The following is a 21,074-nucleotide window of genomic DNA, read 5'->3' on the forward strand; positions in this document are numbered from 1 at the left end:
ACCGCCTTGGCGCCCAAGGGGACAATTACTGTTAGAGGGCAGACACAATATTTAAAGAGTAGGATCTGCAGGGCTTTGACTTTGGAGGCTTTTCTCTGGAGGTTTTCTTTTTCAGGACAAATAAGCAGAAATGCGAACACCTACCTCTGTGCTGGGGTGTCCTGGGTTCACCTCTCCCAGCTCAGCTACTCAGCTTTGCATTCATAGCAGAAAAAAATAAATGCCCATCTCAGGATTCCATCCTGTTTTCATGAGAAAAATGTCAAGGGGTTTCTTCCAGAAATCTTGGTTTCACGCCCTGCTCAAAGAAAGCCTTCTGATATTCTCTAGGCTTTGCTCTGTGCTCCACTGTGGCCCTGACGCACCTCTGGCAGGGGTTTGGCTTGGAGGGAGTGGTGGGAAGAGGCTGGGGGCTGTCAACCGCAGAGGAGCCTGTGAGACTCAGGCCAAGAGCGACTTTGCTGTGGGTTCAGGTCCCCAAGTTCAGCACAGTCGGGAAAAAGTATTTTTCTCCCCACAGCAAACCAAACCAAATGAAACCAAACAAACAAACAGAAAAACAGTGGGGAATCAGTCCCAGCCAGAGACACTACCCTGTGGGACATTATCCTTCCCCGTCACTGGCTGATTATTTCTTCTTGTGCCTGTTTACATGCCGTCTCTTATTCTGGATGTAGTTTAGCAAACTGGTTAAGAAGATCTTTACCCACTGGCTGCCTCCATGGGTTCACACCCCCTGACTCCACCACCTGCCTGATAGTTGATACTTAGCAAGTCCCCAAACCAGTTTATCTTCAGTTTCCTCCTTGTAAAGAAAGTAATAATACCTGCTTCATTGGGGTTGGGAAAGAATTAAGCAAGATAATGATTACAGATTGCTTAGAGTTGATACATGGAAAGCAGTTAATAAATATTTGTTGAATGGGGAGAAGAATCTTGAATGAAAAGCACAGCCAGTTCATGGAAAGAACCCAAATGTCCATCAACAGATAAATGCATAAAGAAGATGTGGTACATATATACAATGGAATACTACACAGCCATAAAAAAGAATGAAATAATGTCATTTGCAGCAACATGGATGCACACACTAAGTGGATGGATTATCATACTAAATGAAGTAAGTCAGAAAGAGAAAGACAAATACCATATGATATCACTTATATGTCGAATCTAAAATATCACTGAACTTATCTGCAAAACAGAAACAGACTCACAGACATAGAGAACAGACTTTTGTTTGCCAAAGGGGAGGGGAGTGAGTGAGGGATGGGCTGGGAGTTTGGGGTTAGTATATGCAAACTGTTCCATATAGAATGGATAAACAATGAGGTCCTACTGTATAGCACAGGGAACTATTTCAGTATCCTGTGATAAACCATAATGGAAAAAAATATTTTTTTAATATCTTTATACACACACATATATGTGTGTGTATAACTGGATCACTTTACAGCAGAAATTAACACAACATTGTAAATCAACTGTACTTCAATAAGATAATTAAAAAAAAAAAGAGCACAGCAGCTGCATTCAGCTAGAGTGGTTCTGTCATTTCCCATGAAGAATAGGAGAAAGTTCATATCCATGAAGATGAGAGGTCTGTTGTTCTTTGATCAATTCTGAATGTCCCAGATGTGCATTTATGGACTATTTTTGAGGCCGAACTTAGTGGCAACATTGAAGGGGCTGGTCTCCCCTCCAGGGCTCCACAGACTCTGGTACCCACCGTGACCCCCGCCACCTCTCTTACGCTCATCTTGGTTTCATAATCCAAACATCCACTTTAGACCTAGCAGCCCACTCCAGACTAGAATCCCAAGCCGCCGGGGAATAAACAGAGTAAACCCATAGTCTCACCACGATCAAGCAGGGAGCCAGATCTGCACCCCACTGGACACTCCTGGGCTCTTTTCCAGGACTTTTCATGTTGATGTGTGAACACCTCTGTGTGACACTGCACTGCCAACACTCTCAGGTGTGGGAGCATGTGACTGGCTGATGAAAGCCCATTGCTTCATGTCCAGTGAGAACAAACTTGATTAGAGAACGGAGACGAGAGTTTGGAAATAGGATGAATCCTGTAGCTAAGTAGAATGGGCCAGTGCTCATGGCTTCAGCTCTTCCTTAGGAAAAAATCTTTTAGAGAAGCGTCTTTTATAGCTGAGGAGAAATGTCTGACCACTGAGTATGGAAATTCTTTCTTCATGTAATTACAGCACCCCTTAAAGCAACCTCAAGGTGTCCAAGTGAAATTTCACCAAGTCAGAACAGCTGTGAAAATGGTGTGCCTGCAAGGACCGAGCACATGGGGCTGTGGACGTGTCCTTCACGGTGATGCACCTGCCAAATAGCTAGAGTAAAAATAGCCCCCAAATTGCAGGGCCTGGCAATGCTCATGCCAAAGGTGACCTTGTATTTGTCCACCATGGGTGGGCTGCCACTTTGCATCACTTGTGGGACCCGGGCTCAGAGTAGCCTCTAGCTGGGACCTTTCTGGTTCCCAAAGCAGGGGGCAAAGGAAAGCTGGGTGAGCCTCATGCTGCCTCTGAAAGCTTCTGCTCAGAAGAAGCACATGCTGTGCTCTTCACACGTCATTGGTCAGGCCATGTAGCCGAGCCCAGGGTCGGTGAGGCAAAGAAAGGGTCAACATGTGTTTCCATTGTTTAGTACCTGCATGTTGTGTCTAAAACACTTTGCTCCCTGTTATCTGCATTGTTATCTGTTATCTGCATTGTTCCCTGTTTTCTCCATTGTTATCTGTTATCTGCATTGTTATGTTATCTGCATTGTTATCTGTTATCTGCATTGTTCCCTGTTAACCTGCATTGTTCCCTGTTTTTGCCATTGTTATCTGTTATCTGCATTGTTATCTGTTATCTGCATTGTTCCCTGTTACCTGCATTGTTCCCTGTTTTCGCCATTGTTATCTGTTATCTGCACTATCTGACCATGTGCACATTACAACAGTCCATGTTACTTTACTCCTTGTAGCATTTAATGCAGTTGATCCCACGGATTACACTGACACCCTCTTAGCATCTCCACCTGTGGTTGGTATGGTTGGCATCTCCCCCTTTCCTTCTTCTCAGAAGAAATCACCTGGCCACCTGTACCTCATGGGGCTTCTTTCCTCCTGCATCCAGTGTGGTCAGTCTTTGTACATTCTCTTTGCCATTTTCTTCAACTGGATCTGCCTCCTTCAGGCTGGAGGGTGTTCCTTGTGGCAGATACCCTTAAGAGGCACATCAGACCAGAGTCCATGTCACTCTGGAGCACTTTCCTTTTTTCACTTTATAGCATGTGAGTGTGGAGGTCGGTCTGCATGATGGGATCCCGTTTGAGTGATGGAACAGCACTGGTGTTGAGTTGTATTGTCTAAGGCCTCTAAGTTGTATTGTCTAAGGACGCCGGCCTGAGAGGTGCGTCGTGCGATGCTCATGGACCGACCCGCCATTTTGCTCTGGGTGCCGTGTGCAGCCATGTGTCCAGGAACAGAGCTGCACTGCTTATCTTAGGACCTTCGTATTCTCCCACCCAAGGATTGAAGATTTTTCTCCTTATGAGGAATGTGTTTTTTCTACTAGAGGTTCTGTTTTGACAAATCAAATTGTTGGTTGATGGTAAACAGTTCAAGTTTAAAAGTATCAATTTACTGTTACCTATGATTAGAGACGGAATTCATCACGACTTCATTAGCCTTTGGTTTCCCAACTTCTGCTAACTAGACAGTAATCACATATAATTGATCGTTACTTTCTTTCCACCTTCTATTAATGTTATGTTCTCAAAATGTCTTGGCCATCTCAATCCACAAATCAGAGCAAGAGGAAGGAGCAGTCAGGTGCCATAACATTGGAAAATACAAGTTTCACCTGGTCTTGACTCCCCACCTCCTGCTACCCTCTCTAAGCCATATACATAATCTATTTTGCCCTTGTATTGGTCAAAAATGTTTAAATTTAGATGAAATTGAATGTGATTGAGTTTTATAATGAGACAACAATATATGAATGCAGTGAAAAAATGCAGTGTTTTGTAAAAGGCAATAATTATTTGCTGAAGTGCATATTGACTCTAATTTGCACAAAGCATGCCAATTTTCCTAGACTGCATAATAAACACGTTTCCTCCCTACACACCAGCACTGGCCATTACTACGGCACACCAGGACTCGAGACCCTTCTTCTTCCTCCTCCAGTTCATCAAAGTCACGCTTCAAGAACTGAAACAAACCCAGCTTCCTCTTCGTCTTCTCTGTCAGGATCCCCGTGGTCTCTCCTTTCCCAAAGTCCCTCTTACATCTTGGCCATGGCTTTGGGTTGTGAGCACTTGGGTTCTTTCCTGTGTGTCATTAATTCTTTGACTGTAAACAAGGAGAGGTAAATTCTAGAAAGGGCTTCATGTGGTTCCATAAAACTCTAGGAACTTACATGGAGGTGGAGCTCTCCTACTCACCGAGTCTAATAGACCTGTCGTCTAGACAGCCACACTGGGGCTCAAAGGCTGGAGGGATTTAGTTGAGGTCCTCTAGGTCATGGCAGAGAAAGGCAGGAACTCACATCTACTCTTACGTGGTGGTCTTTCTACTATAAAGGGCTGCTACTTTCCATCATGTGTAAATACGAAGACTGCCTGTTTTGTAAAAGTCAAAGAAAGATAAAGCAAGACCTTTCAAATAGTAAGAGTATTAAATGTGTTCTGATTGACTGGGGGGAAGCAAGATTTCTAAAGATGGACCTAAGGGAAACATGTTAAATTTTATAATGAGAAACATCACCCATAGCCGTTGTTACTTGGCGTTCCCTTGTGGCACAGTGGGTTAGGAACCAGCATTGTCACTGCAGCAGCTTGGGATATGAGTTTGATCCTTATTTGGGGAACTTCCACGTGCCATGGGGATGGCCAAAAAGAAAAAAAAAATTGAAGTTGTTACTAGACCTTGACTTTGGAGATATGCAGGTGATCGAGGTTGGTGCCAGTGGAGGATTTTCTTCTCTGAGACCTTCGAACTTGAAGCTGGCTGCAAGAGAAGAGAGGCGCTAGCGGAAGCTATTGACATATATTCACATCCTTGGCAGGTATTTTCCAAGTATAGAATTTTCAGCATTTTCTTCCGAATGGATACCTGGTCCTTTGCTCCTGCAGGGCAGTGTCAAATAACATCATCCGGCTCCTCGGCACCACATGGAACACAGTGGCTGCTTAGGGATCTGGGGTCTGTTCATTCTGATAGCTACTTATGTTACTGTAGGTGGCGTCCGGCTGCTCATTGCTCTAAAGCCAATAAAAAGGCAAGGTGGGTGAAATGGGAAGCTTGCTTTATTTTAGCAACCGATGGGGAGGGCAGACGTGTGTCCAAAAACTGACTTCTTCCTGACAACCAGTGACAAGTGCTTTGAAAGGGCAGTCTCCAGGGTTTATAGGCAGAGGAAAGGGGCTACATGGAGAAAGAGCACAGTCATCTCTGAGGGTCGTCTTGAAGTTGCTCGTGCCCAATCATCTCGATTGTTTTAAGTACAGTTAAGCGTCAGCTCCAGGGCTGGTTTTTTCGCATTTCTTTGAGACCAGTTCTAGGAATTATGCCAACTATGTCATGGCCATAGCTTGGTCATCAGGTGCTTAACTTCTTCCACTTGGTGTGGGTTTCAGTGTCTACAAAATGACTCAAAGGATATGGCTCAGAATATAATCTCTGGCCCCTAAGGAGGAACTAAAAGTCCTTGACTTTATTTAATGACTAAATTATTATTGTTTAGTCTTATTTGACTGTTTTCCTTTGTTTCTACATTTTCCCACTTCTGATTAAACTTCTTCTTTGGCTAAAGTTTTCCCACAGACAAAAGGCAGGTGGAGGACAGGGAGGGGAAGGACCATAGGGTCTTTCTCTGTGTCACCTTCTCTTGGGAGAAGAATAATGTTTAACAATATTCCTTCTATTCCCTGAATTGTTTTTACATCCTGATGTCATTGCCTTGCGGTTAAAATAAGAACTAAATAGATGAGGTCCCGCTGTGGTGCAACAGGATCTGCAGTGTCTCTGGAGCACGGGGACACAGGCTTGATCCCTGGCCCAGCACAGTGGGCTAAGGATCCAGCGTGTTGCTACAGCTGCAGCATACGTCTCAACTGTGGCTTCAGTTGATCCCTGGCCTGGGAACTCCATATGCCTTAGGGTAACCAGTAAATAAATAAATACACTAGGAACTAATTAGAAATAAGAGTTTTGAAAGAGAAAATCGTTTAATTCTTACGAAAGAGCATGTCACTGTCACCCTCTCTTTTGACAAGTACAGCAAATTTAGCCATTCTATTAGGTGAGTAATGGTCCCCCATTATGTTTTTCTAATTGCGATATGGTGGACGTACAATATTATGTAAGTTACAAGAGTACAATGTAGTGATTCACAGTTTTTGAAGGTGGTGGGAGGGGAATTGACTATAAAAGGTTCAAGGATAATGGAAATACTTGACATCTTGATTGTGGGCACGGCTACCTGACTGCAGTCATTTGTCAAAATTCACAGAACTGTATACCTAAAAGGGAGAGAGTTTACTGTATGTAAATGGTACCTTAATGTGCAAATAAAGAGAGAAAGAGAGAAGGAGAGAAAAGCAAAGGGCAGCAAGTTTACTATTTATTACATGCATGGTTTAATGAAGGAACAGGATGTAATGTAGTTCACTATATCTTAGCTCAAAATTTAAGTACAGCTCATCTTTGCTTACATTGGATTTTACAATCAACCAAAACCATTTCAAAAATAGCCTAAAAATATAAATGTCTGCTTTGTTTCATGATATAAGAAACACTTTGGAGCACAGAGCAGGCTGAATTTTGATCAGTCATATATTGAACTTTAGGAGCGCTGTAGCTTTTCCACAAGTTACAATGTAAGAGAACAAATTCTCCAAAAAAATATTGCTAATAAAGAATAATTAGAGGTTTAATAAAGGGAATGCGTTGAAATGGAACTCTCAAACCAAGGCCAGGCTATTTATTGGATAACCTTTGAATAGGCCAGATTAGCCAAATCCCCTGTAGTTAGATAATCTTTTCTAGGAAGAGAAAAAAATATTAATAATGTACATCAATCAGTTTTGTGACAACGTCATTTTCCAAAGTCCCCTGAAGGAATTTCTCTAATGTACATGGAGATAATATAGCTTGGTTATATGTGATATATTAAGCACTTAAGTTTATGTGCTGCTTTCAGATAATTTGGCAGGGCACGAAGCCACATGAGCAAAAAGCTGAAATATTAATGGAAATATTAACCTTGTCAGATTATGAACTGAGTTGAAATGTGTCATGTGTGCCATAATATTGGGATTTTGTTCAGCATTTTGTAAGGGAAGGAAGACATATTTAAAAGTGCCTTCACTCACCGCATTCGAGTACAGTCTCTGATTGAAGGCTTCCCCATGACCCAAGGCCATGGTCACCCGCAGGGCGTGTTGCAGACCCCCGAGCACGGATCCTGGTCGTGGGCTCTGATCACAGGTGTCACCGTCCACTGGTGGTGCCGGCATCACGTGAGAGCGGAGAAGCCTTGGGTTCTTTTCTTGGGCCGGTTGGCTGTTACCAAAATCTCTATTCCAAACGAACGTCACACAGATTCTTTAACACACATAAAAGGGAAAATTTGGTTTACACAACATATGGAGTTTATTTCCTGTATTCCTCAAACTACCTATAAAAAGCCAGTCATCTGTCTACATTTAGGACTAAAATAAAGATCATGATTTACATTTGGTCATTAAATGAAGCTATGGGCATGAAAGAGAATTACTATATTTGATTCATCTTTTTTGCTCGTGGGATCTGTCTTTCGGGAAAGGCTGGCTCTGTGTGCTTTCGGGTTTAGTGTATTCTTCTTACAGAACATAGGTGGAGAGAGAAGATGCTTCGACATGCCTGTTAGGTTTACCCCCAAGCAACCTTAAGACAAGGATGTGGATGTGGTCATTTAGTTGAGAAGTGGTTCCAGGTGGCAGAGCCAGGGAGTGGACCGGGGAGGGAGGTCAGCTGATGATATTGCGGAGACCTTCTGAAGGACGTATGGAAGATACTCAGATCTGCCCACTGAAGCTGAACTGTGTGCCCATCAATTGCTTCCTCATTGGTTGAGATACAGGAAATTGCAGATTCAGGAAGGAACAGGCTGCCGGGGAACTCCAGGGAAGGCAGAGGGACTATGGTGAGGGCACCAACAGCATCAGCTCCAGGAAGCACAACTAGAAATGAATGTAAACTTTGGGAGAGTCTAGTGGTAGCTTTCAGTTCAGCAGAAGACTGCACTGAATCCACACGGACACACAGGTTATCCTCGTGAGATAATAATGCAGAACTATGTCGATGGAGCATTGTGACCTGGTGCCTTTTGTTTTTTTCTTAGCCCTTGACTCATCCACCGCCCATCAGAAAGTACAAAACTGGTTTTAATCTAATTAAGCCATCATCAGACCTCTCGTAAACACACAGATTCCACTGAGATTTCTAAGTAGATGGCCTAGACCAGATCTGTGATGTTACACTCTACATGCCAACAATTCTTGTCCCTGTTTCAGAAGTTAATGAATGTGTACTCAGTGTCTGCTCGCTTTGATTATGAGGCAGATCTGATGGCATCTCATAGTAGCATGCCTCCTTTTGCCACCTTCTGGGGCTGCCCCCCTTGTCTCAGAATGTGACCAAATAGGTCTGGTTTGTGTTGCCAGCAAGTTCATGCTTTCCTCACTAGATTCCCTCTACTTGTTTAAATAGATTTGGAACTTTATGACTCCTTTAGAATGTTTTGACCTCACACACACTCATTCAGCACAGCGATCAATAAACAGAAAGAAGGAACCGTGACCGCCCCATACAAAGTTAGTCAATACATAGAGTGTTACTCAAAACATACCGTGTGCTCAGTAGCTATGGAAATTGAATGAAGTAATGCAAAATTAGCATAACTCAATTCTAAACTTTAAGGGAAAAAGTCTTTCATTTAAGTACTTCCTTGGCTATATCCTGTGTTTCATGACTTTCAGACTTCCCAAATGTCTAACCATCTGGTTGGTTATGGAAGCCAAAACATAGAAGAATGAAATGAAGTGGCAGGTGAATAGCAAAAGAGGGGTAGATGATGGAAGAGCTCTTTATACTAAGATTACAAAAGGTAGTGAATGGCCATTGATTTTAAAAAATAAACTGCACTGTCTTATGTGGGTTCTGAGTTCAAAGAGGGAGAAGGCTTGTATGAACACTAGGTCATCAGCCAGATGTATTGCACTCTCAATTTGTGTGTGGCCAGGACACAGCTTTTCTTTCTTTCTTTTTTTTTTTTTTTCAGTTTTCTGACTGTCTTTAGAGTTGTGTATGGATTGTTTTGTCTTAATTCATCAGTGTATCTATTGCAGGTTTTTGGCTTGTGGTTACCATGTGGTTTTCATATATATGTACAATATTGTTTTAAGTTACTGGTGTCTTAATTGCAAATGCATCTCCAGTATTGTGCATTTTTACCCATTTCGTCTCGTGATTGCTGATGTTGATATTATATTTGTGTGTGGATGATTTCCTACCTTTGCTGTATGTTTGCCTTTACAGGTGAACCTTCTCATTTGTAATTTTCTTGCTTCTGGTTGTGGCCTTTTCTTTTCCATCAGGAGAAGGTCCCTTCATATTTGTTGTAAAGCTGGTTTAGTGGTGCTGAATTCTCTTACTGTTTGCTTGTTTGTAATGCTTTTGATTTCTCCTCCAAATATGAATGAGAACCTTGCTGGGAAAACTATTCTTTGTTGGAGGTTTTTTCCTTTCATCATTTTAAGTATATCATGCCACTCCCTTCTGGCCTGGAGGGTTTCTGCTGAAAAATCAGCTGATAACCTTATTGGGGTTCCCTTGAATGTTATTTGTTGCTTTTCCCTGGTTGCTCTCAATATTTTCTCTTTGTCTTTAATTTTGGTCTGTTTGACTAATATGTCTTGGGGTACTCCTCCTTGGGTTTATTTTATATGGTTGTTTTCATTGTGCTTTCTGGATTTGAGTGAGTGATTTCTTTCCTGTGTTAGGGAAGTTTTCAGCTATTATCTCCAAATACTTTCTCTGGCCCTTTTTCTCTATATCCTCCTTCTGGCACCCCTGTAATGCAAATGTTGGTTCATTTAAGGTTGCCACGGAGTTCTCTTAGGCTCTCCTCATTTCTTTTCACTCTTTTTTCTTCATTCTTTTCCACATCAGTCTGTCTTCAACTAGTCTGTCTTCCACAGATGAACTTATTTGTTCATCTTTCTCCTATCATTTGCTATGGGTTTCTTCTACTGATTTATTTATTTTGGTTATTGAATTCCAGATTGCTGCTTATTTAATCTTTAAATCTTCTATTTCTTTGTTCCCCTGTCCGCCCCCCCATGAGCCTTTCACTTCTTCCCCCATTCCCACAATATCATTGTCTTCCAGAGAGAAAAACCCAAAGTCATCATTGCCTTATTTTGCAGAATAGGTAAATTTCCCTTTGTGTGAATATCACTGATGCAAACTTTGCTCAGGACTGGTATTTATGACCAAGAAGTTTATTCATCAGATTTTAAAACATAAGCCCTGTCTACCCAAGTCTCTACCATAAGCAGTACCAATAATGAACAGAGGCTCTGAAATTAGATTTTTCTTTATTGTGTGCCAGATAAAGTGCACATAAAGTCATTCACTCATTCAAAAACTACACAGAGAAAATGCTACTTTCCAGGCACTCTTGCAGGAGTTGAGAAATTGAGCAATAAGCAAACCCTCACTTCACTGCCCTTCACACCACCAGTCTCTGTGAATGGAAGGAACCACATGGGAAGTTATATTACCAATGTCCACAATAGAATATAGTGCCCCCACCACCACTAAAAATTTAATTCTAAAAATATGTGGACTTGTCAATCCTCTCCCTAAAGGTTGAAATAGCTATAGTATTTTTCTGCTATTGGTATAGCTATACTGCTTTTTTTTTATTAAGATTTTTATCATTTATCTCTTTTTGATGTATCTTTTTATTTTTGATAGTTCTGTATTGTTATATTTAAGATATGTTTATTGTGAGTAGTTTAGAGTTACAGTTGTCTTTTTCAAGCACAGTCTGACAACATTAGCCAATTGGAGTATTAATCCACTTACATTTAACATAATCTCAGATACAATAGACTGATAACTGCCATTTTATGATTTATTTTCTGTTTGTCCCACCTATCTTTAGTTTTCTTTGATTCTTCATTATTGATTTGTATTGAATTAATCAAGGATTTCTTTTCCATTTTCTGTTAGCCTGTTAGTCATACATTTTTTTTTTCAAACTCTTTGTTGTTAATGTGGAAATTGCATTCACTCTGGACTTACTACAGTCTAATATGAATTACTTTATTTTGCCACCTCTCAAAAAATTCTAGGACTTCAGAACATTTTAACTCCATTGACTCCCATTTCATCTTTTTGTTAATGTCACCATGCATTTCATTTCTTTTATATTTGAGACCGCATCAGACATTAGCCTCATTATTTTGTACAATTTATATCAATTTACGTTTCTGCAGATGTATATATGGACATTTACCTTATTAAAAAATTTGATTTCTCCATTTCATTTCTTAGTTTAAATGGAAACATCTCAAGGGGAATTTAACAAAAAGTGAAAAGATAATTATGAATGAAAAAGTGTTTTCTTACTTTCTTAAGTACCAACAAAATTCCCTTTGGTGTGTGACAGGTGCGACAACAAGTGTTAGCTCCCTGCCCTTCACCGAACTGCCTCCCTTGCCTCCACTGCAAGGAGGTTGGTAATAACACCAGTCAGATAGGGCTGTTTTTTGATTCAGTTGGTTCACATGAAGAGAGCTCCTGGGAGCATGTGGTACATGCCAGATCCTCCTGATCCGTTGGTTCCTCTCTATTTTTCCAGGTCCCAGGTATGTGGCTTCCTCCAAACACAGCCTGTCCTTCTAAGCTCAATTGACAGCTGTGCACTGTAGGCAGGCCCCTTGCTAAATCATGAACAATGTGATATCAGGGACACTCTCATTTGTCTTTGCATTTATCAAGGGATCTGTCATTTAATGGATAATGGTGGAGGTTTTCTGATTGGGTCAATTATTGAAGGAATGAATTAGGAAAGGAACCAATGATCAACACTCAGTTATGCCTGTTTATGGAGAAATGCTCCCTACTATGTGCTAAGAGCCCCCCAAGGCACACAGTCAGTCTCCTGTTGACTTTGCACCTGTCTCTCCCTGGAGAAGGGTGGGGATTGGCTGTGATGAGGGTGATTTCATCTTCATCAAGATGCACTCTTGGACTACCCTTTGCTCCCTTGGAGAGCACTCCCAACAACCCCGAAGTGATGTGCCCGGGGGGTGGACCCAGGGAATAGATACCTGGACCTGAGAGTCTGGGAGTGAAGCCCAGCTTCCCTCCTCCTACTCAACTCTCTGACTACTTTGTCCACACCAAGAAAAATTATTTTAACAACAAAAGAGAAAATATAGAAGAAGGAAAAAAAGATTTTGTTCAACAGATGTTTGTTTATACACACTGAATACCAGTTGCTAAATCCGCAATACCTGAAGAACATGATATTTTCTATAACAAGTTAATGTTTCAAATACTCTAGGATAAATATAAACTTTCAAAGATTGCCCTTCTGTGAAACTGTTTCTCAAAAAGTATTGCATAGTTTCCTTAAAGAGTGGAAAAGTGCCATCCTAACCATAATAAGTATGGATTAAAATATGTATAGTATTGCATGCTGTCAGGCACCCGATTTACAGAATTTAAAGACTGAAAATACAAGAAAAGCTCATATGTTATCATTTCTTTGCGTCCCACTATAGTTTCTCACTGATGACATTTTACAGAAGCTAATATTTCTGACTGTCTTTCTAATAGTTTAGAATCACTAAGAGTCTTGGGTAGTCACCAGAGAGGAAATGAAATATTTGAAAATCTGTGACTGTCTTACTTAGGACATGTGAAATATTGGTTGACCTTCTAAAGTGCAATAAAGCTTGTGCTTTATCTCTCAAATGAACAAGCAGGCAAAAATGAGTGTTTTCTATCTTAGTACGACCCCTGGTTTCTGGTATATTAATATTATTTCTGCTTCGCTACTTTAAAATCAAAAAAGATAAATAATGTTCTGGAGGAAATAGCTGTGCCTTCCTTTATTCTCCACACAGAGGAACACATACTTAGAACTCAATAAATAATAAATAATACACAAATGCACTCTGGCCTTAGAAAATTTGATTTTTTTTTTCAATATGTATTTCCAGAGTCTGTATTTTCCCTTATTGGGAAGAGTCCTCAACGTGGCCCCACTACACATCAGTGAGGACTTCAGATGTGACCTTGGTCTCACGTCTTTTGGTTTTTCTTTCACCCCATGTTTCAGGAGCGACTTCTGCTGTCCCTGCTGCCGGCGCACATAGCCATGGAGATGAAAGCTGAGATCATTCAGCGGCTGCAGGGCCCCAAAGCCGGCCAAATGGAAAACACCAACAACTTCCACAACCTGTATGTCAAGCGACACACCAACGTCAGGTAGGCTGCTCTGCTGGACTTGCTCAGCGGTTGCTCTTTCCAGCCCTCACTGTCTGAAAACCAGCCCCTGAGACCAGTCTCTGATGGAAGCAGTGCCCCTTTCATCTTGGGTATTCTAAATGGGTAAAGATAAATGCATCTGTATCTAAACAGGATCACAGACTGTCTTTGAGTAGCTATGATATCATCCAGGAGCAATAGACCTGTAAAAATGACCAAAGAGGAGTTCCCGTCGTGGCGCAGTGGTTAACGAATCCGACTAGGAACCATGAGGTTTCGGGTTCGGTCCCTGCCCTTGCTCAGTGGGTTAACGATCCGGCGTTGCCGTGAGCTGTGGTGTAGGTCGCAGACGCGGCTCGGATCCCGCGTTGCTGTGGCTCTGGCATAGGCTGGTGTCAACAGCTCCAATTAGACCCCTAGCCTGGGAACCTCCACATGCCGCAGGAGCGGCCCAACAAATGGCAAAAGACAAAAAAAAAAAAAAGACCAAAGACACCGCCAAGCTCAGGAAGTTGAGAAAGGGTCTGCATACTCTCTGTATTATTTATCAATTTCTGTGTAACAAATCACCCCCAAACTTAAAGTCTTTAAAGAACAATAAACATCTCACAATTTCCTGTGGGTGGCAGCTTGGGAACAGCTTAGCCAGGTGGTTCTGGGGTAGACTTTCCCATGAGGCTCCAGGCTGCTGGGGGATCTGCTCGTGATGTGGCTTCTCACCTGGTGAGCAGGATAACTTCCTGTTACATGGAGGCCTCAGTCCCTCATCATTGGGCCACTTCACAGGTGGCTTGAGTGTCCTCACAACATGGCCACTTGCTTCCCAGACGAAAGGATCCAAGAGAGAGCCGCGCGGGAGCTGCTGTATCTTTTATGATCTAGCCTTGAAAGGCCATTTCTGGTCATTTTTGCGGGATCCTATTCTTTACAAAGTCAGCCTTATCCATTATGGGAGGGACAGTGTGAGCAAGGGTCTGAGCACTGGAGGTGGAGAGCAGTGGACGCCCACACTATCGGTTGGCCGAGCAGCTTCAACTGCCTTCAGAGATTGTATCGAATATGCTTGTGGTATTGAATTCAATTTCAATTCAGAAAATATATTCCAGATCCTAAAATAACCTGCATACTTAAAAATACAAAAGCTTGAATGGCATGGAGTACCGATTATTTTTGAAAGAAATATGAAAACATATGGCCTTTCTGTCCTGAAACAGGACAGGTATAATAAGCAAAGAAGTAACACAAGGCATGGCGCATACAGGGATGAGGGATTTTTTTTTAGTGAGAATTATTAGGTTTATAGACCAAAGAGCGCAGTTGATAACTTTCAGTGTTGCTGTGACCATTCATTCAGTGACATGGTTTTTCTCTTGCAATGGCACTTGCTCGCTCTTTACTCACTGATGATAATAGCAGTAGTAATAATCAGTAATAAGGAGGGTGAGAAGGAACTGAAGAGTCTGTGATGTGAAGGGAGTAACTACCAGTTGCTTTTGCCGAGTCGTTGCCTTCTTCCAAATCCCGCCCGCCGTCTTTGAAGAGAAACACAAAGCCCTTAATCCAGTGCCACCATCCAGCTCTGAAATTACCTCCGTGAATTTCATAGCCCAGATTCTCCAACGATTTTCCACTTCCTTTATTTTCCTTCGAAATCCGAGTGTGAGTTCCTTCTGCATCCTTATTTCATGGACCTCTTGGTTATCCTTGGCCTCATTCGCCTCGCCCTTGCCCTTAAAGCATTCGACATCTATTCCTTGGTTTGAATGGCTTTGCTTCTCCTTTGTTTTCTCTCTACAGTCTCCTTTGTTGTTTTCCCTTCCCTAAGTCTATCCTCTTTTGTAAATGAGAGCATTTCTCGGGCTCTCTTGGCTCCTCTGTTCTCTCCAGCTGTTACTCAGGACTGGTGACTATCTACACGGTGCTGAGACACAGGACTGAATCATAGTTTTCTACACATCTACCTACTGGGTATCTTCCTTTTGGGTGTTTCGCTGGCACTGTCCTCCGACTGAACACAGCCGGCTTCCACTAGAAGCTTGATTTGATTTGCACAAACCTTGGTTTGCACCCCAGTGCTCAGCCGGAAACTGGTCTTTATCCTCACCGCTGCCCTCTCCTAGACACTCCCCTCAGTATCAGGTCAAGGGCAAAGCCTGGTTCATTCTCCTTCCTGCAAACCTCCGACATCTGTCCAGCTCTCTCCATTTCCCCCGATATAGACTGTCCACTGTGCTCCCCAGGATTAAGATGTGATTCTGACTGACCTGCCCACCCCCAGGGTGCTGCAGCCACAGTGATCCTTCTCGAGTGTGTGATGCGATCAGAGTCTAGGCCAAGTTTCCTTCCGAGGTGATCCCACGGTGCTCAACGCGCCCGCTTCCATGAAGCTTTGACATTGCATCACAGTTGCTTGTGTACAGTTTGAATCTTCCTGCTGTCAAGTAACTTCTGGACCAGCTTAAGACATCAGTGGTCAGCCTTCCTTGGGGTTCCTTCAGCCACTGCCCTTTTTGACACAAGATTGACACAAGAAGCACCTGGAGGTCGTCAACAAGACATGGAGTCAACCACTCATTCTTACATTCTCCCTCTGCCTCCTGCCGGGATCAGACACTCTTTCTGTGAGCCAGTAAAGCTTCCTCTTGGACCTTGGCTCAGCATGTGTGATCCTCGCCTCTGCAGGAGAGCACAGGAGAAGTAGGGAGGGTTTTATCTGCCATCGTGAATGGAGGACACCAAAGCCCCACCAGCCGCCACCAGCCCCGAGGTCTCCCCAGCTTCTGTTTGTCATCAGAGGAGCGAGTCTTCCCTCCCTGGTGAAGCTCCAAGCCTTGTACTTGGCACAAATAGAGTGTGGCCAGCTCTAGCAGAGATCAAGCCGTGGTCTGCCTGGAACCGGGCTAATGGGTACCACACTAATTATTTGTAGTAAAATATACATAACATTTACAATTTAAACCACCATAGGAGTTCCCTTTGTGGCTCATTTCATTTTTTGGGAATGCATGGCCAAGGCATTTTAAGAAGTGTGCTGATGGGAGTTCCCACTGTGGCTCAGCAGTTATGAACCTGACTAGTATCCGTGAGGATTCAGGGTCTATCCCTGGCCTCGCTCAGTGGGTTAGGGATCCATCCAGCGTTGCTGTGAGCGATGGTGTCGGTCGAAGATGCAGCTCAGATCCCACGTTGCTGTGACTGTGGCGTAGGCCGACAGCTGTAGGTCCCATTCGACCCCTATCCTGGGAACTTCTCTGTGCCATGGATATGGCCCTAAAAAAGCAGAAAAGGAGTTCCCGTCGTGGCTCAGTGGTTAACAAATCCTACTGGAAACCATGAATTGGGGATTCGATCCCTGGCCTTGCCCAGTGGGTTAAGGATCAGACGTTGCCGTGAGCTGTGATGTAGGTCGCAGATGCGGCTCGGATCCCGTATTGCTGTGGCTCTGGCATAGGCCAGTGGCTACAGCTCCAATTCGACCCCTAGCCTGGGAACCTCCATAGGCCACAGGAGCAGCCCAAGAAATGGTAAAAAGACAAATAAATAAATAAATAAATAAATAAATAAATAAATAAATGTATGTCATTGTAAGTTGTACAGGGCATTGTCATTAAATACAGTCACGTTGTTTTGTGACCAGCACCACGATCCACGTCTAGAACCTTTTCTCGTCTCAAACTGAAGCTCCACCCACACTCACAACAACCTCTGGCCACCCCCAGCCTCAGGCAGCCACCATTCCTCTCTCTGGCTCTAGGTTTGGCTGTTCTAGGTACTTTATGTAAATGGGACCATATAGCATTTGCCCTTTTGTGCCTGCCTTTTTCCCTGAATTTAATGTCTTCAAGGTTCATCCACGTTGTAACACGTGTCAGAGTTTCATTTCTTTTGGAGATGGAGTAACATTCCATTGTGTATATATTCTAGCTTCTTTATCCACCCATCTGTCAGTGGACCTTGGGTTCATTTCCATCTTTTGCCTCCTGTGAATAACGCTGCTGTGAACATGGGTTTACAACATCTGTTTGAGTCCTTGCTTCCCATTCTTTTGGGTACATACCTAGGAGTGGAATGGCTGGGTCCTGTGGTGATTCTCTGTTTCATTTTTGAAGGAAACACACTACTCAATTCTATAATGGCTGTACCATTTTTGCATTTCTACTAGGATGCAGAACAGTTCCAATTTCTCTACCTCCTCAGCAACACTTGTAATTTACTACTTTTTTTTTTAATAAAAACACCATATTGCAGGTAGATTGGTAGGTAATTTTGTTTCATGACACATCTTAAACTATACTATAAGCATTACCTGGATCTCAAATTGCTGGCAGGATTTTAGGCTTCATTATTAGTCCTTTATACAAAACATAAACATGTTGTTGTGTAGGCGAAGCTGTAATGGACACATTGGTGCTGTGTTTCTCTATCCTGACCCATCAAAGTTGGCCAAACACTGACAAACCTTGGAGGAATCTCACATTTGTCCCACTAGCCTATACATCTCATAAACAGAAGTGGCACTGTCACTTTCTTTGCATTTTTTTTAATTTCTCCAATACATTCTATTTTTTTCTGCTGTACAGCATGGTGACCCAGTTACACATACATGTGTATAATTCTTCTTTCTCACGTTGTCATGCTCCATCATGAGTGACTAGATATAGTTCCCTGTGCTACACAGCAGGATCTCATTGCTTATTCATTCCAAAGGCAATAATCTGCATCTGTTAACCCCAAGCTCCCCAATCCATCCCACTCTCTCCACCTCCCCCTTGGCAACCACAAGTCTCTTCTCCAAGTCCATGATTTTCTTTTCCATGGAAAGGTTCATCTGTGCCATATATTAGATTCCGCATATAAGTGATATCATATGCTATTTGTCTTTCTCTTTCTGACTTACTTCACTCAGGATGAGAGTCTCTAGTTGCATCCTTGTTGCTGCAAATGGCATTATTTTGTCCTTTTTTAAGGCTGAGTAGTATTCCATTGTGTATATATACCACATCTTCCTAATCCAATCATCTGTTGATGGACATTTGGGTTGTTTCCATGTCTTGGCTATTGTGAATAGTGACACTGTCATTTTCTTTCTTTCTTTGTCTTTTTTTGCCATTTCTTGGGCCACTGCCACAGCACATGGAGGTTCCTAGGCTAGGGGTCTAATCGGAGCTGTAGCTGCCAGCCTACTCCAGAGCCACAGCAACACAGGATCCGAGCCACGTCTGCAACCTACACCACAGCTCACGGCAACGCTGGATCCTTAACCCACTAAGCAAGGCCAGGGATCGAACCTGCAACCTCATGGTTTCCAGTTGGATTTGTTAACCACTGAGCCACGACGGAAACTCCAACACTATCATTTTCTAAGTGACTTTCTAGCACTTTCATCACCCTCACTGGTGACTTATACTTCTGCTGTCTTCCTTTATAGCACTCATTATCTTTATAGTTGGATGTTAGTTGGTGTCCTTTTTAATTTATTTTTTCTTTTGTATCATATACCTTTTATTTTTTCCATTTTTATTATGGTTGATTTACAATGTTCTGTCCTTTTCTGCTGTATAGCAAAGTGACCCAGCTATATACATACATACATTCTTTTCAGCACTTATGTCTGGAATCCATATTTATTTAATGCATCACCCTGACTAAACTCTGAGCTTTAGGAAGCTGCTCTGCGTCTGACTTCCCAGCAGAGAGTGAGTAATGCAGAATCTCTCCTCTGAGTCAATAAAAACGGGATTTGACTCTTATTATTTTGCTGCTGCTACATAAGGAATTCTTATAATATAAAATCGTATTCATTTGATATCAGAGTGATGACAGTGTGATGAACTGTCAGGCTGAAAGTCACATAAACCAAAGAAAGGGAGGAGCTGCCCTGAGAGCCACCAGGTCATCCGTAAGAATGGCCTAGAAGAGAGAAAGCGCATCACGTGACCTTTCTTCCCTGATTGTAATGCTTACTCAAATTTAACAACAAAAAAATTGTGATGGGAAAGTTTACCCAGAGGAATAGCTTTTTTCTTATAAAAATATAAACATAAACTGTAAAAAAAAAAAAAGCAAGAAAGAAAGCAAGAAAGCAAGAAAGCAAGAAAGCAAGAAAGCAAGAAAGCAAGAAAGCAAGAAAGAAAGAAAGAAAGAAAGAAAGAAAGAAAGAAAGAAAGAAAGAAAGAAAGAAAGAAAGAAAGAAAAAATAAAAGGAGTTCCCGTTGTGGTTCGGCAGGTTACAAATCTGGCTAGTATCCGTGAGGATGCAGGTTTGATCCCTGACCTCACTCATTGGGTTAAGGATCCAGCATGTTACCATGCGCTGTGGCGTAGGTCACAGATGCAGCTCGGATCCTGCGTTGCTGTGGCTGTGGTGTAGGCTGGCAGCTGCCACTTTGATTAGACCCCTAGCCTGGGAACCTCCATATGCCACAGGTGCAGTCCTAAAAAGCAAAAATTAATTTATTCATTCATTCATTAAATGTAAAAAATTATGCTAGTTTAATGAAAAAAATGACCATAACTTTCCTTTTTTTATTAAAGCATAGTTGATTTATAATGGGCCAATTTCTGCTGTATAGAAAAGTGACCCAGGCATACACACACATTCTCTTTCTTATGTTATCTTCCATCATGGTTTATTCCAAGAGACTGGATATAGTTCCCTGTGCTGTACAGTAAGACCTCATAGCTTATCCATTCTAAATGTAATAGTTTGCATCTACTAACCCCAAACTCCCAGTCCATCCCACTCTCTCCCTCTCCCCCTTGGCAACCACAAGTCTGTTCTCCATGTCTGTGAATCCGTTTCTGTTTTGTAGATGGGTTCTTTGTGCCATGTTTTAGATTCCGCATATAAGTGCTACCATATGGTATTTGTCTTTCTCTTTCTGACTTACTTCACTTGGTATGAGAATCTCTCGTTGCATCCATATTGCTGCAAATGGCATTATTTTATTATGTTTATGGCTGAGTAGTATTCCACTGTGTGTATGTACTGCATCTTTATCCATTCATCTGCCACTGGACATTTAGGTTGTTTCCATGTCTTGGCTATTGTGAATAGTGCTGCAATGAACACAGGGGTGCATTATATCTTTTTGAACTGTAGTTTCGTCTGGCTCTATGCCCAGAAGTGGACTTGCTGGCTCATAGGCCATGACTTTCTTAATGAATGTTAACTTGCAAATATTGCACCCATTTATTTGTCCCCGCAGCATCCTCTATGCAGACATAGTTGGATTCACCCGGCTGGCCAGCGACTGCTCCCCAGGAGAACTGGTCCACATGCTGAACGAACTCTTTGGTAAATTTGATCAAATCGCAAAGGTGAGTGTTAGTAATCGCCTTTTATTTTGAGGCTGCGTAAAATTTTGGCTTACTTTTTCTCTGGCTCCTCATCATTTTTTTCAATCTCTGTGTAAAAGCGTCCTTTAAGAATGCTTTTGTAAATCAGTTGTTTGTAAATTGGTTGGATTTATTTGCCGTTGAGCCCTGATAAGTCTCAAACCCACATTGG

General features: G+C 42.3%; 1 protein-coding gene across 2 annotated transcripts in view; it reads left to right on the top strand.

Moving 5' to 3' along the window:
• ADCY2 (adenylate cyclase 2) overlaps positions 1–21,074 on the top strand; it is a 420,540-nt gene that overhangs the window by 268,621 nt on the left and 130,845 nt on the right. For both annotated transcript variants that reach the window (XM_047768054.1, XM_047768133.1), the window contains exons 5-6: positions 13,416–13,564; positions 20,773–20,884. In XM_047768054.1, coding sequence (XP_047624010.1) covers positions 13,416–13,564; positions 20,773–20,884 — 261 coding nt within the window. The remainder of the gene's footprint in view (positions 1–13,415; positions 13,565–20,772; positions 20,885–21,074) is intronic.

Source organism: Phacochoerus africanus, chromosome 1 (genome assembly GCF_016906955.1).
Source record: "Phacochoerus africanus isolate WHEZ1 chromosome 1, ROS_Pafr_v1, whole genome shotgun sequence".
NCBI lineage: Eukaryota > Metazoa > Chordata > Mammalia > Artiodactyla > Suidae > Phacochoerus > Phacochoerus africanus.